Raw genomic sequence first — 23,699 nt, 5'->3', positions numbered from 1 at the left:
CCCACACTGAGAACAGTGTGGAGATTCCTCACAAAATTAAAAATAGAGCTTCCCTATGACCCTGCAATTGTACTGCTGGGTATTTACCTCAAAGATAAAGATGTAATGAAAAGAAGAGCCATCTGTACCCCAATGTTTATTGCAGCAATGGCCATGGTCACCAAATTGTGGAAAGAACCAAGATGCCCTTCAACGGATGAATGGATAAGGAAGATGTGGTCCATATAAACGATAGAGTATTATGCCTCCATCAGAAAGGATGAATACCCAACTTTTGTACCAACATGGATGGGACTGGAAGAGATTATGCTGAGCAAAATGAGTCAAGCAGAGAGAGTCAAGTATCATATGGTTTTACTTGTTTGTGGAGCATAACAAAAATCATGGAGGACATGGGGAGATGGAGAGGAGAAGGGAGTTGAGAAAAATTGGAAGGGGAGATGAACCATGAGAGACTATGGACTCACAAAATCAATATGAGTGTTCTGAAGGGGCGGGGGGTGGGAGGTTGAGTCCTGCTTTGTGACCCAGTATGTTGTCCATTCTGGAGATGGTTCCATGTGCCCTTGAGAAAAATGAGTATTCTATTGTTTAGGGTGGAATATTCTGTATATGGCTATTAGGTCCATCTGGTACAATGTTTCATTCAATGCTCTTATTTCTTTATTAATTTTCTGCTTTGATGATCTGTCTCTTACTGAGAGAGCCATATTAAGATCTCCTACTATTAATGTATTCATATCAATATGACTCTTTAACTTGATTAATAGTTTTCTTATGTAATTGGTTGCTCCCATATTGGGGGCATAGATATTTTCAATTGTTAGATTATCATGGTGGATAGTCCCTTTAAGAATGATGTAGTGTCCTTCTGTATATCTGACTACAGTCTTCAGTTTAAAATCTAATTCATCTGATATGACAATCGCTACCCCGGGCTTCTTTTGAGGTCCATTGGCATGAAAGATGCTTCTCCATCCCTTCACTTTCAGTCTGGTGTATCCTTAGGTTCAACATGGGACACTTGTAGACAACATATGGATGGGTCCTGTCGTTTTATCCAATCTGCAACACTGTGTCATTTTATGGGTGCATTTAGGCCTTTCACATTGAGTGTGATTATTGATACATACGTTTTGATTGACATCATGTTACCTTTGAAGTCTTTCTGTCTGTAGATTGTTTCTATATTTCTGTTCAGTGGTATTCTTAAGATTTTTTTCTCTTTTTTAGGACCCCCCTTAATATTTCCGGCAGTGTCGTTTTGTGGTTGCATAGTCTTTAAGCATTGCCAGTCTTGGAAACTCTTTCTCTCTCCATCCATTTCGAATGTCATTCTTGCTGGATAGAGTATTCTTGGCTGCATGTTCTTCTCATTTATTACTCTGAATATATTTTTCCAGCCCTTCCTGGCTTGCTAGGTCTCTGTGGACAGGTCTGACATTATTCTAATTGGCTTTCCTCTGTATGTAAGGAGCTTCTTTGTCCTAGTTACTTTTAAGAGAGTCTGTCTTGATTCATCATTCCTCATTTTAACTATAAGGTGTCGTGAGGACTTTCAAGAATCTAAAATCTTGGGGGGAAACCTCTCTGCCTCTAGTACATGAACGTGGATTCCATTCATGAGATTGGGAAAATTTTTTTAGACAACTCTTTCCACTATATCTTCTAGACTTCTTTCTTTTTCCTCCCCTTCAGGGATTCCAATAATTCTGACATTGGAACTTTTTATGGCATCATTTATTTCCCAGATTCTGTTTTCGTGACTCTGAGCTGTTTGTTCCAGGCTTCTTCCTGATCCCTTCTCTCTGTTTGTCCTCCAGATCACTAATTCTATCTTCTGTCTCAGTTACCCTAGCTTTTAGTGAATTTAGGTTAGATTGGAATTCATTGAGAGAATTTTGAACATCATCCCTGGAGGCTTTCAGTTCTGCCCTAACATTGTGAACATCATCCCTTGTGGCTTTCAGTTCTGCCCTAATCAATTCTGTTTGGTCATCCATGGCTTCTCCAACCTAGCTATTGCCTGGATAATTGTTAGCCTGAATTCCTTTTCTGACATAATGTCTATGTCGATAGTCATTAGCTCCATTGCAGAAGGTCCATATTCTGTATTTTTCTCTGTTGGGTATTCCTCCTCCTTATCATTTTGGTAAGAGATGACTGAACAGATGCAGCTGGAGTTATCGAAGTGGTGCAGTCAAGGTGAACCCTGGAACGCTTCTGTGCAATCAGAGTTCTTCACCCAAATGAGAGAAAAAAGAAAAGAAAAAGAAATAGGGAAGAAGAAGAAAAAAAGAAAAGATAAGTGAAAAGGAAAAAAAAGAGAGAGAGAGAGAGATACAGGAAAAAAAAAAGGAAGATAAAAGAGAAGACTCAGCCCAAATTGGTCCCAAGGTAAGATTTATGAAGTTTACAAACAAAAACAGACAAATAAAAAGACTGATGAAAGTATATGACAAGAGAAAAAAATATATATATAAGGAAAAAAAGGAAGAACCTGATCAGAAAGAACCCCAAGTATATGATTTATATCTTATCAGGACAAACACAAATACATAGAAACACTGGCAGAAGGAATAGTTGGGAGAGTGGTTATAAATTCTCAGTGTGGGCGAGGAAGGTTATTTTGATTCTTCCTGGATGTCTTTATGTTTTTGTTAAGGGACTCAAATTTCCTAAGATACAGGGGGATTAGAAACTGGTTTACCAATAGGGGTAGCATTGATTGGGGAAAGGGGATTACCTTGCATTTAACTGTATATGTACATTAGAAAATGAAAAGTAAAAAAGAATAAATTAGACTAAACTAAGTTAAAATTTAAAAAAAATTTAAAAAATAGAAAAGCAAAATAAAAACACGGGTGTATGTATCAAAAAGTTCAGGTCAGAAGGTTATTAAGGAATTTGATGTACTGGACATCTCAGTGTGATGGTTAATAGGTTAAAAAATTATCTGTATGTATATAAAAAAAGAACCAGAATATTGGTAAAGAGTTAAAAATAAAAGTTTTATTTATGAAGTAGTGGTGGTTGTTCTCTTGTCATCTTTTTTTTTTCTTCCTTCCTGTTTGGTTTTCTGGGGGAGGGGCTTGCCACGTGGGTTTTCAGACAATGATGTTCCCTGAGTTAGGTCCTCCACTCCCCTCAAGGGGGTGGGCTCTGAGGAAACCATTTTTTTCAGGCTTTTGTCCTCTGGAGGTTTTTATGTTCTTTCATCTCTTTTCTCTCATCTTGACAGATTTTGATGGTTTTTGGAGGTTTAGAGGAGAGCAAACTGCACCCCGACCTCCCTCTCAGAGAGAAGCCTTAGAATGCTCTGCAGAACTGCTGGCAGAGTAGGTTCTGAGTCATGGTCCCTGGGGATGCAGGATCTCCTTATTGTACCCAATACCAGGGCAGCATCATCTGTCTGGGCAGCTCCAGACCGCCAGACAGGTTCCAAGTAGTGATCACACACTGAGATTTTCCCACTGTCCTGGGCTGGGAATTTCTGGTTTTTCCAGATGCCAGAGCTCCAGGCTAGCACCTATGAGCACCTCTCCCATGGGAGGGTGTGGGACAGGCGCGTTTCAGGATTGCCATCTGGCCAGGCTCCCAGCCCCTCACGGGAGGCAGACCCCACTAGTTCTTGGACGCACTGGTGGTTCAGGCACGCTGGGGATTCAGGGACCAAGACCTGCCTTTTCTGCCTCACTCTCTCTGTCTCAGCACCAGAGGAGGCTGTCCTGGGTCCTCGGACTTAGGCCCCTGTCCCTAACTGCCCTGATTCCCACTATTTCCCCCCACGATCCTTTGCTCTTTTTTTTTTTTTTTTGAGTGTTCTCAACCAGACTCCAAGCTAATGTTGGTCCCCAGACATAGGGCACTCTCGTATTGGGTTATTACTTTCCAATCAGTTGCCTCTGGTGGCTCCCTCCCCCTTTTGTTTATCTTCTGATATCAGTCCGACTTCCCACTCTGCTTTACCTGCCACTGGCGTCTTCTGCTCCTGTAGAGATCCAGACATGTATACTTCTGATCTCAGGCTGATTTATTAGGTGATCAGAGTTCTTTGGTAGGTAATGTGCTCACTTTAGGGTACCTGTTGAAGTGGTGCCTCCTCCTACTTCTCCGCCATCTTGACTCCCCTATATACAGGGCCTTTTTAAGATTAAATGATAAATATCCCTTAAATCACCATAATAAATCATGAGTCATAAAGAAAACCCAGTAAGATTTCAGTGAGTTTGTTCCTGGTTAAAGTAATTCAAGTTTTTTTTTTAAGATTTTTATTTATTTATTTGACAGAGATCACAAGAAAGCAGAGAGGCAGGCAGAGAGAGAGGAGGTAGCAGGCTCCCCGCTGAGCAGAGAGACCAATGCAGGGCTCAGTCACAAGACCCTGAGATCATGACCTGAGTTGGAGGCAGAGGCTTTACCCACTGAGCGACAGACACCCCTAAAGTAATTCAAGTTTTATGAATAATAAATTATAAAATAGTAAGGAAAGAAACCCTTCCAAAAAAGAAATATCATATAATACAGAATTAAAGGTCCACAAAAATGTGCAACATTAGTAGAAAAACATTATTACCCTGCTCAGATGGGCAATAACAAACTTGGATGGAAGTATCAACATGGTAAACTTGAGATTTTAGGTTTTACTCGAAATAATTGAAAATATTTTTAATACTTTTTAAAATTTCTTTTCAGTGTTCCAGAATTCACTGTTTATGCACCACACCCAGTGCTCCAGGCAATACATGACCTCTATAATACCCACCACCAGGCTCACCCAACTCCCACCCCATTTTTGTATAATTGAAAACAAGGAAACAGAAATAGAACAATAAAACCAAATAGGTCAATACAAATCTTATTTGGATTGTTTTAATAATTGAAAATCTTGAAATACAAATAAGATTTGTATTGACCTGTTTGATTTTATTGTTCTATTTCTGTTATTCCTTCTTTTCAATTATACAAAAATGCTGCTGTAGGAAAAATAAAGTCTCCATCCTAAAAGAAAAAAAAAAAGCCAAGTGAACATGTAGCCTCCACCACTTTTTAAATATCCTTACACAATCATTCATTCATAGAACTTAAAAGTCTGGTGAAATCTCAGATACAGGGGACTCTGTACACTTAAAATTGTAGCTTTCCAGCCTAAATAGTGGAGAAAAGCACATTTAAAGGAGTTGGGAACTGCTTGTTTACAAGAAGGACATTCACAGTATCCATTAGTAATGTATTAGTTATTACAACATAATTTTTAATCAAATATAATGCCCTTTTACTTTTAATAGAAGTGTATCTTATTCATATTTATAAATATATTATAGACATGTAGATATTTTCATGTATATAAACATACATATATATGTGGTTTGTTTTCTGGCAACTTCTTTTCACTGTTTCTTTTTTAAAAAACACTTTTTCCCCCTTTATCTTTTTCTTTATACTTAATTATGTATTTGAGTGTTTCTGTGTTTGAGAGCTCAAAAAGTTTTTAATTGAGGTATAGTTGATATAGTGTTATATTAGGTTCAGGCATATAGTATAATGTATTCAACACTGAATGATTTAATACATTAGTTATGAAGATACACAACACCATAGTAACAGTAAACATAGTCAAATGCAGAAAATATCTAATATTTTGATATGATGGTATGTTAACCACTCAATTATAGTTTAAAGTTTAAAGGACAAGAGTAACAATAGTAAATATAGCTACTAAAATTAGTTAACAAATATTCAGTATAAAAATAGAAAAGTTGTGGCTTTAAAAAAAATAAAAGGGGAGAGTTAGAATGTGATTTTTTTCTTTGTAACTAGAGTCAAGTTGTTAAAACAAAATAGACTGTAATATCTATAAGGTATCTTATGTAAGCTTCATTGTAAGCACAAAGCAAAACAACTACAAAACATATATATGTGTGTGTGTGTGTGTGTGTGTTTACACCAAATATTCTTCGATGATTATAATGAAGGGAATTCAGTCATTTGTGACAAGAATTAACCTTGATAATGTTATGCTAAGTGATATAATTAACACATTTGTGAGGAATCTGAAAAATCTGAATGTATAGAAACAGAGAGTAGAATGGTGGTAACCATGGATGTAGGGAAGAATGGGCAGTTGTTATTCAGAGTGCAAACTTTTAGTTGGAAGATAAATATGTCTGGTATCCAATGTACAGCATTATAGTTAATAATATAGTGTATTATACACTTGAAGTGTCCTAAGAGAGTATATCTTAAATGTTCACACCACAAAAATTGTGTCAATTACATGATGTGATGGAAATATTATCTAACACAAAGACAGTAATGATATGGTAATATATATAAGTGTATCAAATCAACATGGTGTACACCTTAAAATTATAACAATGTTAGATATCAAAATTATGTCAACAAAGTTGGAAAAAACTAAATCTTGTTTTCTTTTAAACTTGAACATTTTTTTTTCCTATTTAAAAGATAAGGCACTTCAACTTTGATAAATACTGCTGGATTTTTTAAAATTATTTTCTTTTTAAAGATTTTATTCATTTATTTGACAGAGAGAAATCACAAGAGAGGCAGGCAGAGAGAGAGAGGAAGGGAAGCAGGCTCTCCGTTGAGCAGAGAGCCCGATGCGGGACTCGATCCCAGGACCCTGAGATCATGACCTGAGCTGAAGGCAGCGGCTTAACCCACTGAGCCACCCAGGCGCCCTAAAATTATTTTCTATTGTTAGAGAAAATACAGTGATCATCTCATTTGACTTCAAGTAGATGACCTGATATTTCCCCTCCAATCTCCCAGAAATTCTCTAATTATTCTTATAATCCCATACTTGTTTCCAGATTTACAGATATTTATGATGTTTATCACATTTTGAAATATAGAAGTATATGTTCATTTATTTAGTTAGTTATATTTTTTCAAACATAGTAATTCTATATTATGTTTGATATTCTTTTCTTTTTTGATTTACAAACTCATCCTTTGCTTTTTAATCTTTTCTTTTTTCTGTTTATTTTTTCCTTGGAGATTTTTGAGCCTCATTTTCTGGTTTTAACCAGTTTTAACTATTATCTATTTCTCATTTTCTAAGGATTTTGAAGGGGCGGGGGGGGTGGGAGGTTGAGGAACCAGGTGGTGGGTAATAGGGAGGGCACATACTGCATGGAGCACTGGGTGTGGTGCAAAAACAATGAACACTGTTACGCTGAAAATAAACAAATAAAAAATAAATAACAAAAATACATTTTTTAATTTATTTTTATTAATTTCTAGCCAATATTAATCTGGATCAAAATTAATCTCTATTTTTGATTATATTTCTCTTTCTATGTCTCATGTATAGGATTAGAATACTATTTCACAGAAATATCACATTAATATTTTGTTAAAGAAAACAATTTCAAATATTTATATATCATGTAATTTTTGACTTTATTATGCTTTCCTATTATATCACTTTACTAATTTTTACTTTTCATAATGATGTTGCCTACATGTAAATGTTTTATACTTTAAAGTAATACATTGCTTTTTTTTTGGTATTATTGAGCTTTATTCAGAAATTGGTTTTAAAATGTGTTTAAGTCTTTTATATATGTATACAATTTTAATAGAATAATTAAGGAGCAGTTTAACAGTCCTGTATATCTTTGTTATCCATCATTACATGTTCCTCTGACTATTTTTGTAAAAAAAAAAAGCACAAGAAATTAATATTAGACTGATAAAAAGTATTGTCTTAATTCTTTCTGATTTTCTTTTGTTCCCATTATATGACTAATAACCAATACAGAGATGGTCACCCAACAGCCACTCAGTGAATATTTGTAGTGTGAATAGACTAAAGAATGGCAAAACTTATAGAATATATAATTAACAAATTGCTTAAGTTATTGTGGATCACTTTAAAACGGCCTACTAAAAACAGTTAATGTGGACTCTGAGAAACAAACTGAAGGTTTTGGAGAGGAGGAAGGTTGGGGGTTGGGTGAGCCTGGTGGTGGGTATTATGGAGGGCATGTATTTCATGAAGAACTGAGTGTGGTGCATAAACAGTGAATTTTGTAACACTGAAAAAAATAAAATAAAATTTAAAAACAAAAAAAAAAACAGTTAATGTGTTATCTCAGTTCATTTACTGAAAACACAGAAAGTGTGTTTTTCATTTTCTATATCTCTGTGACATTTTGGGAGTGATAGCTAATTACCTTCAAAGATAGATCCCCAGGACCTTCTGGTAATCCCAGTCCCTTCTGAGCTGCTAATAATTTTCCCCTAAATGGCAGAAGTGATCATACTTTTCCTGACTATCCACACAATGCCATATATTTAACTGAATGAGGGAGCCTAAGATAAGATCTCAAGGCAGAAAGGTCCACAGGTCACTCATCACTAAGTTATGTTTGCCCAACTCTGCCACTGATCTGGTTTCCAACCAGGTAATGCCATATTTTAATTTATTTAAAATCAATTAATTAACATATAGAGTATTATTAGTTTGAGAGGTAGAATTTAGTGATTCATCAGTTACACATAACACCCAGTGCTCTTTACATCAGGAGCCTCCCTTAATACCCATCACTCAGTTATTCCATCCATCCCACCCACCTCCCCTTCAGCAACCTCAGCTTGTTTTCTGTAATTAAGAGGTAATGCAGTAATGTCATTTTTTAATATGGAATACTTATAATATAAAGAAATAGAAGGTCAGAGTTGCATAAATTCAGAAGGCACAATATTTCCCTGGATGTGAAGGGAACCTATGCTAATTTCTGTGGAATTTTGTGGAAAATTTGTATTTTAAGATATGCATATTATAATTATGTGCTATTCATCATTAATGATTATATGCTGTATATTTATTTATAATTTGTATGTCAAAACACACAGGAGTCATTCTGTCTCTGATTGTCTTGTCATAAAATTTTACTACACAATATTTCATTTATCATACTGAAAGGGTGAGTTTCTTAAAATTCTTCATATTGAAAAGAAAAAAGAATTAAGAAGTGGATTGTTTAGGGGTGCCTGGGTGGCTCAGTCATTAAGCATCTGCCTTTGGCTCAGGTAATGATCTCAGAGTCTTGTGATCTTGCCCTGTGCTGGACTGGCTCCCTACTCAGCAGGAAGACTGCTTCTCCTTCTCATACTCCCTCTGCTTGTTATCCCTTTCGCTGTCTCTCTGTCTGTTGGATAAATAAATGAAATCTTTAAAAACAACAAGTGGATTGTTTAGAAAATTTTTATATAATTTCTATTACTAAGGCAAACTATTGCAATGTTGTATTAAAAAGTGATTTTCTTGATTATGTACATGTTTGCATATACATAATTATGCTATTTTGAAAATACAATTAGATACAGTGTGACTCTTTTCCATATCTGCCTTTATATACTATATCAATCAATCAATGTTATTAATATGTATAGAAAACAAGAAACAAAATATGTGTAGTAAATATTAATGGGAAGATGAGAGGTGCCTTAGTTTCTTTTCTGTTTCACAAACATTTTAAGTGATATTATACTGTTTAAAAAATCCATTTAAAGAGTGAGCAAAGTATTTTTATAAACATAAGTCAAAGTAAGTTTATCAGAAAACAATATGTAACACCATCAATCTGAATTTGTTTTCTTTGCATGAAGTAAAACCAAACCGATGATCATTTCAAAACCAATTGAACTACATGAACATTTTGTCCAAATTCCACAGTGTAATACAGTTTGCATCTTAGGTGATGATAAATTGGTAAAACTGTGGAAACAGAGAAAAAGAGATGATGCAGTCTTATGGAACAAAATATGCATTTTGTATTTAATTCAGAGAACTTTGCAGAGAAAAAAATGAAATAAGTTTAGGGTATGATCATGGGAACTTAGAATACAGAAGATGAGTTTAACTGCCAAACCTGACTACTTGCAGCATACAGGTTCTAGCCTTTCCCCATGCATGCAGGAGTTCTTGGAACTAACATAATTCTTCAGTACCAGGCTATTTGCTCTCCTTATCCCCTAGAAAGAAATGATCATCCTTTGGTTCTTGAATCTTCCATTGGTATCCTCACTTATAATACCCTAATTTCCCCCCTTGTTTATGGTGGTTACGATCAGAAATAGTTGAATACTTATAATTTGCTCATTTTTTTAAAAGATTTTATTTATTTATTTGACAGACAGAGATCACAAGTAGGCAGAGAGGCAGACAGAGAGAGAGGAGGAAGCAGGCACCCCACTGAGCAGAGAGCCCGATGCGGGGCTTGATCCCAGGACCCTGAGATCATGACCTGAGCTGAAGGCAGAGGCTTTAACCCACTGAGCCACCCAGGCGCCCCATAATTTGCTCATTTCTTTACTTCATGTCTCACATTCATGGAACTGTAAGTTTGATAAGAGCAAGGATTTCATTTCTTTGTTCACAGTACATTCCCTCATTATCATTCAGTGTGTGGCCCATGGCAGGAATTCAGTAATACCCGTGAAATTGCTATTTAATAGAATCTGTCGGGCACCTGGGTGGCTCAGTGGGTTAAAGCCTCTGCCTTCGGCTCAGGTCATGGTCCTGGGATCGAGCCCCGCATGGAGCTCTCTGCTCAGCAGGGAGCCTGCTTTCCTTCCTCTGCCTCTGGCTGCCTCTCTGCCTACCTATGATCTCTGTCTGTCAAATAAATAAATAAAATCTTAAAAAAAAAGAATCTGAAAAAAAAAAGAATCTGTCACCAAAAAAAAAAGGAAGAAAAGTAGAATCTGTCTCCCAGTGTTTCAATTTTTGCATTGTTTGCTCATTTACAAATTTAAATTTTTACAGTATAAAAACTCAGTTTCTTTCACCAAACAACATTTTTTTATCTTATCAGTATTACATTGTTGAGATTTCTTCTGAACTACTCTTCAGTTTCTTAAAGAGATAAAATTAATACTCGAAAAAATTTCCCTAAGTCCTGTTTTGCACATTAGTATTCTTTAACTAATGGCAATGGACCATCTTTCTCTCCTGCCCATGAAGCAGAACTTTAAAATAATCATAGTTAGTAAATTTGTCATTTTGATTATTTATATCTTTTAGTTTTGATTTTTGGAAATTTATTTATTATTCCCTACCAATTATTGAAGAAAACCAATGAGGGATGCTTATGGGGTGATAATTATATAGAAATTATAGTGCTTTCTGGATACCTGGGTGGCTCAGTCAGCTAAGTTTCTGTCTTCAGCTCAGGTCATGATCCCAAGGTCCTGGATTGAACCCCACATCAGGATCCCTTCTTGGTGAGGAGCCTTCTTCTCCTCTCCCTCTCCCTGTGCCACTCATCCTACTTATGCTTCCTTTGCTCTCTCTCCTTCTGTCAAATAAATAGCTAAAATCTTTTTAAAAATCTCACTGTTTTCTCTTTTCCTAGTTTGTAAGGTTAAGTGTTTTTATTTCAAAGGTAAAGGTACTATTATAACATTATCCACATTAATCTGGATCCAAATTCTCTGAGATAAGAATTAGAGATAATAAATAGAGATATCGATTTATTTATTTACTTAGATAAATAGAGATATAATAATAATAATATAATCATTTCTAAGGTAAGAATAGTGTCTCAGAAATTTAAACTTGTTTACTTAAGTAATTAAAGTTAACTTAGTTAAGGTTAAATGACCTTTGTTTCATTTAAAAACTAGTATGTTTTCTATCCCAGGGTTAGGGTTGTTCTTCAGACACTCAAAAGTTTATTTATGCTCAGTCTCACTATTTAGGGTCTATATTTAGAGCCCAGGGGCTTTGTTCCTTGGATAATCTCCATTTTTCATGATCTTAATAACATCACCAAACAATGTAAATTAAAACTATGCAAAAGACACTACATATGTAGCTAAAAGGGAATGTTAATTGCATAAAGGTGTTCATTGGGAATGCTGCTATTAAATTCCAGAGAGAAATCCCCAAGGTAATATTGATTTGGGGCCATCAAGTGTGATAGTCAAGAAAGAATTCTTGAGATGTTTTATGGTGCAAAAATTGACAGGACCTGTGGGCAGAAAGAGCTGCACTTATGACTGTGAGGAGTGAAAAATCATATATTTTTAAATTTGTGGAGGGAGTTGGGGTAGAGCATAAGTTTCTAAGATTTCTGTATGCTGAAGTTAGAGTCTACAGGATCTTGGAGATGTGGTTATTGTTAAGATAAGTTTGCTTTTAATCTCTAATGAAACATCAACATTAAGGCAGCCATGCGTTCCTTGAAATGTCACACTCTGCGGGCCTCAGGTATTCATCAGTGGGCTCTAACTTGTAAGGAGATTTAATTTTAGCTACATTTATCTCATTTTTGTTTTTCTCACCAGGATCTTTTTTTTTTAAAGATTTTATGTATTTATTTGAGAGAGAGAGACAGTGAGAGAGAGCATGAGAGGGGAGAAAGTCAGAGGGAGAAGCAGACTCTCCAAGGAGCAGGGAGCCCGATGTGGGACTCGATCCCAGGACTCTGGGATCATGACCTGAGCTGAAGGCAGTCACTTAACCAACTGAGCCACCCAGGCGCCCTCCTCATCAGGATCTTATTAATACCACTTTTGTATAAAAAACACAAACTTATGGAAGAGAGATTGTATACAACTGCTCGGATATAAGGAAAAACATCCAAATGTTCCATGTCCTAAGACCCCCTGGAAAACTAGTAATGGCTGTATCCTTTCTGTGAAATTCATTCACAAAATCTTACTTATAATTATGTCCAAGCACCAATGTCAAAAGCACTAGCAATGAGAAACAACAGTTTCCAAGTAGGCTTTATTCTTCTTGGCTTCACTAAATGGCCCCATCTGGAAATAATTCTCTTCTGGATAGTGATCATTTTATATGCCATGATCATCCTCTCCAACTCAACCATTATCTTGCTCTCTTGTGTGGACATTCATCTCTACACTCCCATGTATTTCTTTCTTAGCAATCTTTCCTTCTTGGATCTCTGCTTCACTACAACTGCTGTGCCTCAGATGTTGTCTAATTTGTGGGGGCCAGACAAGAGCATCACCTACACAGGCTGTGTCATTCAACTATCTGTGTTCCTCTGCCTTGGGGCAACAGAAGGTGTTATGTTGGTGATGATGGCCTTTGACCGCTATGTTGCTATTTGCCAGCCTCTGCATTATACCATCATCATGAATCATCAGTTCTGTTGGAAACTGGTACTAATAGCCTGGCTGTCTGGACTGATGGAATCTGTAACCCAATCTCCCATCACATTCCAGCTTCCTTTTTGCACCCACCACCACCTGGATGATTTTCTGTGCGAAGTTCCTGCCTTCATACGCCTAGCATGTGGAGATACCTCAGCCATTGAGTGGCAAATGACCATCTCTGCTGACCTTTTCACCATTGTACCAGTGGTATTGATCCTGACTTCTTATGGCTGTATAGCTCGAGCCTTGGGGAAACTCCACTCAGAAGAGGGAAGGAAAAAAGCCATTGCCACCTGTTCTTCCCACCTTATTGTGGTCTTCATGTTTTATGGGACAGTGGCCATGGTTTATGCAGATCCTAAGAACCACTTTGCTTCAAATTATGGCAAGATCTTCACTTTCTTCTACACTTTGGTCACACCACTGTTGAATCCTCTCATCTATACTCTAAGGAACAAAGAAGTAAAAGATGCTCTGCAAAGACTGCTAAATAAAATGATGCACAAATGAAAAATGTCCTTCTGAATCAAAAAAAGGTGTTGAAATCATGATGTTCTTATACTCTCCATTAGAGAGTCACTGAATTATCATTTTACAAAACAGTAGTTTTAGTTTAAAGGCAGTAATTTGTAACTTACTCTTTATTTCTATGGTTTTACATAACATATTGTTTAAAAAATTCTGTAGAGACATAATGACAGTTTTTGACACATAGTAAGTATCCAGAATATTTGTCAGGGGGAAATGTTATTTTCAGAGTTAACTTTTGAAGAATATTTATGATTTCTCTTGTCCTTGTTTTTGTTTTTATTTTCTCATTTGTTCTTATTTATTATGTTCAATTAGTCGACATATAATAAATCATTAGTTTGTTTTTTTTTAAAGATTTTATTTATTTATTTGACAGACAGAGATCACAAGTAGGCAGAGAGGCAGGCAGAGAGAGAGAGAGGAGGAAGCAGGCTGTCCACAGAGCAGAGAGCCCGATGCGGGGCTCCATCCCAGAACCCTGGGATCATGACCTGAGCCGAAGGCAGAGGCTTTAACCCACTGAGACACCCAGGCGTCCCTAAATCATTAGTTTTTGATGTAGTGTTCAACAATTCTTTAGTTGCATACAACACCCAGTGCCCATCACAACACACTTCCTTTTTAATACCCATCACCCTGTTATGCAACCCCCAACCCCCCTCCCTTCTGTAACTCTCAGTTTGTTTCCAGGAGTCCAGAGTCTTTCATGGTTTGTCTCCCTCTCTTATTTCTTCCCATTCATTTTTCCCTCCCTTCCCCTGTGGTCCTTTGCACTATTTTTTCAGTTCTACATGTGAATGAAGCAATATGATAATTGTCTTTCTCTGACTTATTTCACTTAGCATAATCCCCTCCAGTTCCATCCATGTTGGTGCAAATGGCGGGTATTCATCCTTTCTGATAGCGGAGTAATATTATATTGAATAGGGTAGCTCTATTTTTTATTAACATATAATGTATTATTTCATTCATGATTACAGGTCGGTGACTCATCAGTCTTATACAATTCACAACACTCACCATAGCACCAAAGTCCATCACCTGGTCACCCCATCACTACCACCTCCCTCCCCTCCAGCAAACCTCAGTTTTTTTTTTTTCCTGAGATTAAGAGTCTCTTATGGTTTTTCTCCCTCTCTGGTTTCATCTTGTTTCATTTTCCCCTCCCTTACCCTATGATCCTCTGTCTTGTTTCTCAAATTCCTCATATCGGTGAGGTGCTATGATAATTGTCTTTCTCTGATTAACTTATTTCACTCAACATAATAGTCTCTAGTTCCATCCACATTGTTGCAAATGCCGAGATTTTGTTTTTTTATGGCTGCATAATATCGCTTGTTTATATATGCCACATCTTCTTTATCCATTCATCTGTCTAGATTCTTTCCAGAGTTTGGCTACTGTGGACATTGCTGCTATAAACCTTGGGGTACATGTGCTCCTTCAGATCACTACGTCTATGTATTTAGGGTAAATACCCAGTGGTGCAATTGCTGGGTCATAGGGGAGCCCTATTTTTAACCCTTTGAGGGACCTCCATACTGTTTTCCAGAGTGGCTGCACCAAATTGCATTCCCACCAAGAGTGGAAATGGCTTCCCCTTTCTCCACATCTGTGCCAAAATTTGTTGTTTCCTATCTTGCCAGGGGAATATTGAAAAAGAAAACCAAAGATCTTGGCATCGCAATGCCTGACTTCAAGTTATATTACAAAGCTGTGATCATCAAGACAGCATAGTACTGGCACAAAAACAGAAACATAGATCAATGGTACAGACTATAATGCCCAGAAATGGACCCTCAACTCCATCATCAACTAATCTTCAACAAATCAGGAACAAATACCCATTGAAAAAAATACAGTCTCTTCAGTAAGTGGTTCTGGGAAAACTGGACAGCCACATGCAAAAGAATGAAGCTGGACCACTTTCTTACACCATACACAAAGATAAACTCAAAGTGGATCAAAGACCTTAATGTGATTCAGGAATCCATCAAAATCCTAGTGGAGAACTTAGGCAGTGACCTCCTTGACATTGACCCCAGTGACTTCTTTCAAGACATGCCCCTAAAGATAGGGGAAACAAAAGCCAAAAGGAGCTCTAGGAACTTCATTAAGATAAAAATCTTCTCACAGCAAGGGAAAGAGTCAACAAAACTAAAAGGCAACTTTCAGGGGCGCCTGGGGGGCTCAGTGGGTTAAAGACTCTGCCTTCGGCTCAGGTCATGATCTCAGGGTCCTGGGATCGAGCCCCACATTGGGCTCTCTGCTCAGCAGGGAGCCTGCTTCTCTCTCTCTCTGCCTCTCTGCCTACTTGTGATCTCTGTCAAATAAATAAATAAATAAATCTAAAAAAAAAAAAGGCAACTTTCAGAATGAGAGAAGATATTTACAAATGTCATATCAGTCAAGGGGCTGATATGCATGATCTTTAAAGAACTTCTCAAACTCAACACCCAAAAAACAAATATTCCAGTAAAAAAAATGGGCAGAAGACATGAACAGACACTTCTCCAAAGAAGACATACAAATGGCTAACAGATGCATAAAAAGATGTTCAACATCACTAGTTATCAGGGAAATGCAAATCAAAACAATGAGATACAACCTTACATCAGTTAGAATGGCTAAAATTAACCAGACAAGAAACAACAAATGTTGGTGAGGATGTGGAGAAAGGGTAACCCTCTTCCACTTTTGGTGAGAATGCAGGCTGCTGCAGCCACTCTGGAAAACAGTATAGAGGTTCCTCAAGACGTTAAACATAGAGCTACCCTATAACTGAGCAATTGAACTACTAGGTATTTACTCCCAAGATACAGATGTATTGGAAAGAAGGGGCATATGCACCCCAATGTTTACATCAGCAGTGTCTACAATAGCGAAACCATGGAAGGAACAAATATATTCTTCAAAAGACAAATAGATAAAAAAGATGTGGTTCATATATTCAATGTAACATTACTTAGCCATCAGAAAGGATAAATACCCACCATTTGCACTGACATGGATGAAACTGAAGAAGATTATGCTACATGAAATATCTCAATCAGAGAAACACAATTAGCATATGGTTTCACAATATGTGGAATATATACAGAATATGTAAAGAAGACAATAGATGAGTAGTACAGAAGACAATAGAGGAATGGGGGGGAAACCTGAATGGGAATAAATCAGAAAGGGAAAGAAACCATCTGAGACTCCTGACTCCAGGAACAAACTGAAGGTTGTGGAAAGGGAGGTGGATGAGGGGATGTCATAACTGTGTGATGGTAATTAAAGAGGGCACATAATAGAATGAGCACATTGTGTTGTATCCAACTAATGAATCAGTGAACATTATATCAAAAACTAATAACATATTATACCTTAGCAAACTGAATTTAAATAAAAAGCCAACAAACAGAAATTCTGAGTCTGAAGAATACAACAAATGAAATAAAAATGCAACATATAAATTCAAAGACAGAATAAATGATGTATTGATTAAAATACATAAGCTCGAAGATTATTTGTTCAGAGGGGAATTTTTTTTAAAAGTAAAAAGAGTAAATAAAGAGTAAAAAAAGAGTAAATAAAATACATGAAGCAACATTAAAAGAAACAATCCTCAAATTATAAATAGACAAGTGGGATAAGGGAATAGAAAGTTTATCTTAAAAGTGTATTTAAAAAAACAATTCATATAAACTTCTGAAATGTGAGGAGAGATTTGGAGAAATCAATTCACAAAATTCATAAATCCTCAAAAAATAAAAGGGCTTCATTTCCACTAGGTTTGTCTTTTAAGAAATACTGAAAGGAATTCTTCACCCTGAAATGTAAATATATTAGCATGAATTTTTTAAAAGTATACCAAATATAAAACACTCTGGTAAATGTAAATATATAGTCAGGTTTTGAAAACTCTAATTCTCTAATTTGATGGTGTGTTAACTAATATGAAAATGTTGAGTTTTGGAGCAAATGGCCAAGAAATAAATCTTGAGATGTCTTTGGTGCAAAACGGTGGTTTTATTAAAGCATGGGACAGGACCCATTGGCATAAAGAGCCACACTGGGGTTGTGATAGGGGACTGATTATATACTTTCAAGTGGGGAGAGGGTTAGAGATGCATAAATCTCTAAGGAATTTTAAAAGGAAGTTTTCCAAGACCTTGAGAGCCTAACTGTTGTTCAGAAATAGGTCATTTATTACTGTCTAATAAAATCTTGTGAGGTATATATATCAGATATATATCTGTGGGCCATAAGCTTGGAGACTGATTACTAACATATATCTGGTTGGCGGTAGAGATAAAGGAAGTCTCCAAAATAATTTTTATATGTTAATGTAGACTTACAGGATCCTAGGGTGTTGGGATAATGTTAAGCTAAGATTGCCTTTTGCCCTTAGTAAAGTGTCAACATTGAAACAGCTGCTTTCCTAAGGAAGGTCACTCTACCTGTTGCAAGGACTTGTTAACAGGCTGTAGACAGTAAGATTTTTTTTTCTTTCGCCTTTATGTCCCACACCATTAACTAATTAACTATATGATGAAGGTTAACAAAAAAGAATATTAAAATGACTATAGTTAGTATAATTTCTTAATGAATATACAATATGAAAAAAGAATAATTGTGGCATCAAAAGTATAAAAAGGGGAACATACATATATGAAAGGGGAAGGAAGTGTAGGGTCTTTCTGTGTGACCAAATTTAAGTTTATATCAGTTTAAAATAAACTGTTATACCTATAAGATGTTTTATGTAAGCCTCATACCACAGCACAAATCTATGGAAGATTCCCAGAAGATAAAGACGAAAGAGTCATCATGTTCCACAACAGAAAATTATGAACTTACAAATGCATACAGAAAGAGGAAATAAAGGAAAAATGGAATTATAAACCATTCTCAAAGCAATTAAAATGAAACTAGTAAATTTTTATATATCAATAATCACCCTAAATGTAAATGGATTGAATTAAGTAAGCAAAAGTCACAGAATAACTGACCTTATATAGACAGAAATATCTCCTGTTGTAGGGGGTCATCAAGAGGATATGAATGCTGAGTGACCTGCAAGGAGGATCTGGGTAATCAGAGGTTTCTTACCTCATCCTCTATCCTTGGGATGTATTCCCTTCTCCTGTTCCTACTCCAGGAGCCATTTAAAAATGTGGGTTGGACTGAGTAATGTGTTGTTGACACGATCTGGACTGTATATGTGAATGATCCCCATTAAAGCCTCAGTGTGAACTTTAAAGATTCTGGCATGTAAGTGAAAATATCTACTCATCTTGCAGCTGCCTAAGATAAGCCGTGGATGCAAATTTTCTTGCTTATTAAATTTGCCACATAACAATCAAGAGTAGTCTGTCTTATAAGGACTTATTTAGCCAGAGCGACTCCATCTTGGTTAAAAGCCATTTTGTTGTTTGTGCAGTAAAACTTTTTTTTTTTAATTTTTTTTATTTGTATATTTTCAGTGTAACAGTGTTCATTGTTTTTGCGCCACATCCAGTGCTCCATGCAGTACATGCCCTCCCTATTACCCACCACTTGGTTCCTCAACCTCCCACCCCCACACCCCCGCCCCTTCAAAACCCTCTGGTTGTTTTTCAGAGTCCATAGTCTCTCATGGTTCATCTCCCCTTCCAGTTTCCCTCAAATCCCTCTCCTCTCCATCTTCCCATGTCCACCGTGTTCTTTGTTATGCTCCACAAATAAGTGAGACCATATGATACTTGACTCTCTCTGCTTGACTTATTTCGCACAGCATAATCTCTTCCAGTCCCGTCCATGTTGCTACAAAAGTTGGGTATTCATCCTTTCTTATGGAGGCATAATATTCCATTGTGTATATGGACCACATCTTCCTTATCCATTCACCCATTGAAGGACATCTTGGTTCTTTCCACAGTATGGTGATCGTGGCCATTGCTGCAATAAATATTGGGGTACAGATGGCTCTTCTTTTCACTACATCTGTATCTTTGGGGTAAATACCCAGCAGTGCAATTGCAGGGTCATAGGGAAGCTCTATTCTTAATTTCTTGAGGAATCTCCACACTGTTCTCCAAAGTGGCTGCACCAACTGGCATTCCCACCAACAGTGGAAGAGGGTTCCCCATTCCCACATCCTCTCCAACACACGTTGTTTCCTGTCTTGCTAATTTTGGCCAGTCTAACTGGTGTCAGGTTATATCTCAAAGTGGTTTTAATTTGAATCTCCCTGACGGCTAGTGATGATGAGCATTTTTGCATGTGTCTGATAGCCATTTGTATGTCTTCATTGGAGAAGTGTCTGTTCATATCTTCAGCCCATTTCTTGATATGATTAACTGTTTTGTGTGTGTTGAGTTTGAGAAGTTCTTTATAGATCCTGGATATCAACCTTTTGTCTGTACTGTCATTTGCAAATATCTTCTTCCATTCCGTGGGTTGACTCTTTGTTTTGTTAACTGTTTCCTTTGCTGTGCAGAAGCTTTTGATCTTGGTGAAGCCCCAAAAGTTCATTTTTGCTTTTGTTTCCTTGGCCTTTGGAGATATATCTTGAAAGAAGTTGCTGTGGCTGATATCGCAGAGGTTACTGCCTATGTTCTCCTCTGGGATTCTGATAGATTCCTGTCTCACGTTGAGGTCTATTGTCCATTTCGAGTTTATCTTTGTGTACGGTGTAAGAGAATGGTCAAGTTTCATTCTTCTACATATCGCTGTCCAGTTTTCCCAGCACCATTTATTAAAGAGACTGTCTATTTTCCATTGTATATTTTTACCAGTTTTGTCAAAGAATATTGACCATAGAGTTGAGGGTCCATATCTGGGCTCTCCACTCTGTTCCACTGGTCAATGTGTCTGTTTTTATGCCAGTACCACACTGTCTTGGTGATCACAGCTTTGTAATAAAGCTTGAAATCGGGTAACGTGATGCCGCCAGTTTTGTTTTTGTTTTTCAACATTTCCTTAGCAATTTGGGGTCTCTTCTGATTCCATACAAATTTTAGGATTCTTTTCCCCAGCTCTTTGAGAAATTCCAATGGAATTTTTATTGGAATGGCCTAAAAGTATAGATTGCTCTAGGCAGTATAGACATTTTAACAATGTTTATTCTTCCAATCCAAGAGCATGGAATGGTCTTCCATCTTTTTGTGTCCTCTTTAATTTCTTTCATGAGTGTTCTCTAGTTCCTCAAGTACAGATCCTTTACCTCTTTGGTTAGGTTTATTCCAAGGTATCTTATGATCCTTGGTGCTATAGTAAATGGAATTGATTCTCTAATTTCCATTTCTGTATTTTCATTGTTAGTGTATAAGAAAACCACTGATTTCTGTACATTGACTTTGTATGCTGACATGTTACTGAATTGCTGTATGAGTTCTAGTAGTTTGAGGGTGGAGTCTTTGGGGTTTTCCATATAAAGAATGATGTCATCAGTGAAAAGAGAGTGTTTGACTTCTTCCTTGTCAATTTGGATTCCTTTTATTTCTCTTTGTTGTCTGATTGCTGTTGCTAGGACTTCTAATACTATGTTGAACAAGAGTGGTGAGAGTGGGCAACCTTGTCGTGTTCCTGATCTCCACGGGAAGGCTGTAAGCTTTTTCCCATTGAGGATGATATTTGCTGTGGGTCTTTCATAGATAGATTATATGAAGTTCAGGAATGTTCCCTCTATCCCTATACTTTGAAGCGTTTTAATCAGGATCGGATGCTGGATTTTGTCAAATGCTATTTCTGCATCAATTGAGAGGACCATGTGGTTCTTCTCTCCTCTATTATTGATGTGTTCTATCACACTGATTTATTTGCGAATGTTGAACCAACCTTGTAACACAGGGATGAATCCCACCTGGTCATGGTGGATAATCTTTTTAATGTGCTGCTGGATCCTGTTTGCTAGGATCTTGTTGAGAATCTTAACATCCATATTCATCAGTGATATAGGTCTGAAATTCTCCTTTTTGGTAGGGTCTTTGCCTGGTTTGGGGATCAGGGTAATGCTGGCTTCATAAAAAGAGTCTGGAAGTTTCCCTTCTGCTTCAATTTTTTGGAACAGCTTCAGAAGAATTGGTGTTATTTCTTCTTTGAAAGTTTGGTAGAATTCACCAGGGAATATGTCATGGCCTGGGCTCTTGTTTTTTGGGGAGTTTTTTGATCATTGCTTCAATCTTGTTACTAGCCATCGGTATATTCAGGTTGTCAATGAAGTGTCTTAATTCTCATTGATTTCCATGAATTTTTTAAGTTCTTCTTTGATCTCCTGGTTGATCCAAGCATTCTTAAGCAAGGTGGTCTTTAGCTTCCATGTGTTTGAGTTCCTTCTGAACTTTCCCTTGTGATTGAGTTCCAGTTTCAAAGCATTGTGATCTGAGAATATGCAGGGAATAATGTCAGTCTTTTGGTATTGGTTGAGTCCTGCTTTGTGACCCAGTATGTGGTCTATTCTGGAGAAGGTTCCATGTGCACTTGAGAAGAATGAGTATTCTGTTGTTTTAGGGTGGAATGTTCTGTATATGTCTATGAGGTCCATCTGGTCCAAAGTTTCATTCAATGCTCTAATTTCTTTATTGATTTTCTGCTTCAATGATCTGTCTATTTTTGAGAGAGGCATATTAAGATCTCCTGCTATCAATGTATTCATATCAATATGACTATCTTGATTAATAGTTTTCTTATGTAATTGGGTGCTCCCATATTGGGGGCGTAGATATTTATAATTGTTAGATCATCTTGGTCCCTTTAAGAATTATGTAGTGTCCTTCTGTATCTCTGACTACAGTCTTTAGTTTAAAATCTAATTTATTTGATATGAGAATCGCTACCCCAGCCTTCTTTTGAGGCCCATTGGCATGAAAGTTGCTTCTCCATCTCTTCACTTTCAGTCTGGGTGTATCCTTATGTTCAAAATGGGTCTCTTGTTGACAACATATGGATGGGTCCTGTCGTTTTATCTAATCTGCAACCCTGTGTCATTTTATGGGCGCATTTAGGCCATTCACATTGAGAGTGATTATTGAGATATAGGTTTTTATTGACATCGTGTTACCTTTGAAGTCTTTCTGTCTGTAGATTGTTTCTATATTTCTGTTCAATGATATACTTAGGATTTTTTCTCTTTTACATAACCTCCCTTAATATTTCCTGCAGTGTCAGCTTGGTGGTTGCATAGTTTTTTAAGCCTTGCCTTTCTTGGAAACTCTTTATCTCTCCACTAATTTTAAATCTTGCTGGATAGAGTATCTATCTTGCTGGATAGAGTATTATTGGCTGCATGTTCTTCTCATTTAGTACTCTGAATATATTTTGCCAGTCCTTCCTGGCTTGCCAGGTCTCTGTGGAGAGGTCTGACATTATTCTAATGGGCTTTCCTATGTATGTAAGGAGCTTCTTTGTCCTAGCTGCTTTTAAGAGGGTCTGTCTTGAAACATAATTCCTCATTTTAAATATAAGGTGTTGTGAGAACTTATAAGAATCTAAAATCTTGGGAGGAAATCTCTCTGCCAATAGTACATGAACGTTGTTTCCATTCGTGAGATTGGGAAATTTTTCATAGACAACTTCTTCCACTATATCTTCTAGAATTCTTTCTTTATCCTCCCCTTCAGGGATTCCAATAATTCTGATGTTGGAACGTTTCATGGCATCATTTATTTCCCTGATTCTGTTTTCGTGGCTTCTGAGCTGTTTGTTCCAGGCTTCCTCCTGACCCTTTCTCTCTGTTTGTCCTCCAGATCACTAATTCTATCTTCTGTCTCAGTTACCCTAGCTTTTAGAGAATTTAAATTAGATTGGAACTCATTGAGAGTATTTTGAACATCATCCCTGGTGACTTTCAGTTCTGCCCTAATCAATTCTCTTTGGTCATCCATGGCTTTCTCCAACCTAGCTATTGCCTGGAGAATTGTTAGTCTGAATTCCCTTTCTGACATATTGTCTATGTTGGTAGCCATTAGCTCTGTTGGAGAAGGTCCATCCTCTGTATTTTTCTTCTGTTGGGTATTCCTCCTCCTATTCATTTTGCT

The 23,699-nt window shown here is 36.8% G+C and overlaps 1 protein-coding gene across 1 annotated transcript; it reads left to right on the top strand.

Moving 5' to 3' along the window:
• The first annotated feature begins 12,741 nt into the window (after positions 1–12,741).
• Positions 12,742–13,671, top strand: LOC123936281 (olfactory receptor 15-like). Its single transcript, XM_045996925.1, has one exon. The coding sequence runs from the start codon at positions 12,742–12,744 to the stop codon at positions 13,669–13,671; it is 930 nt and encodes a 309-aa protein (XP_045852881.1).
• Positions 13,672–23,699: the final 10,028 nt, after the last annotated feature.

This window comes from Meles meles, unplaced genomic scaffold, assembly GCF_922984935.1.
Source record: "Meles meles unplaced genomic scaffold, mMelMel3.1 paternal haplotype, whole genome shotgun sequence".
Lineage (NCBI taxonomy): Eukaryota > Metazoa > Chordata > Mammalia > Carnivora > Mustelidae > Meles > Meles meles.
This window is presented reverse-complemented; position numbering and strand designations above follow the sequence as displayed.

What these genes read in the sequence shown, in the direction of transcription:
- LOC123936281 (XM_045996925.1), top strand. Translation starts at nt 12,742, where the DNA reads ATGAGAAACAACAGTTTCCAAGTAGGCTTTATTCTTCTTGGCTTCACT.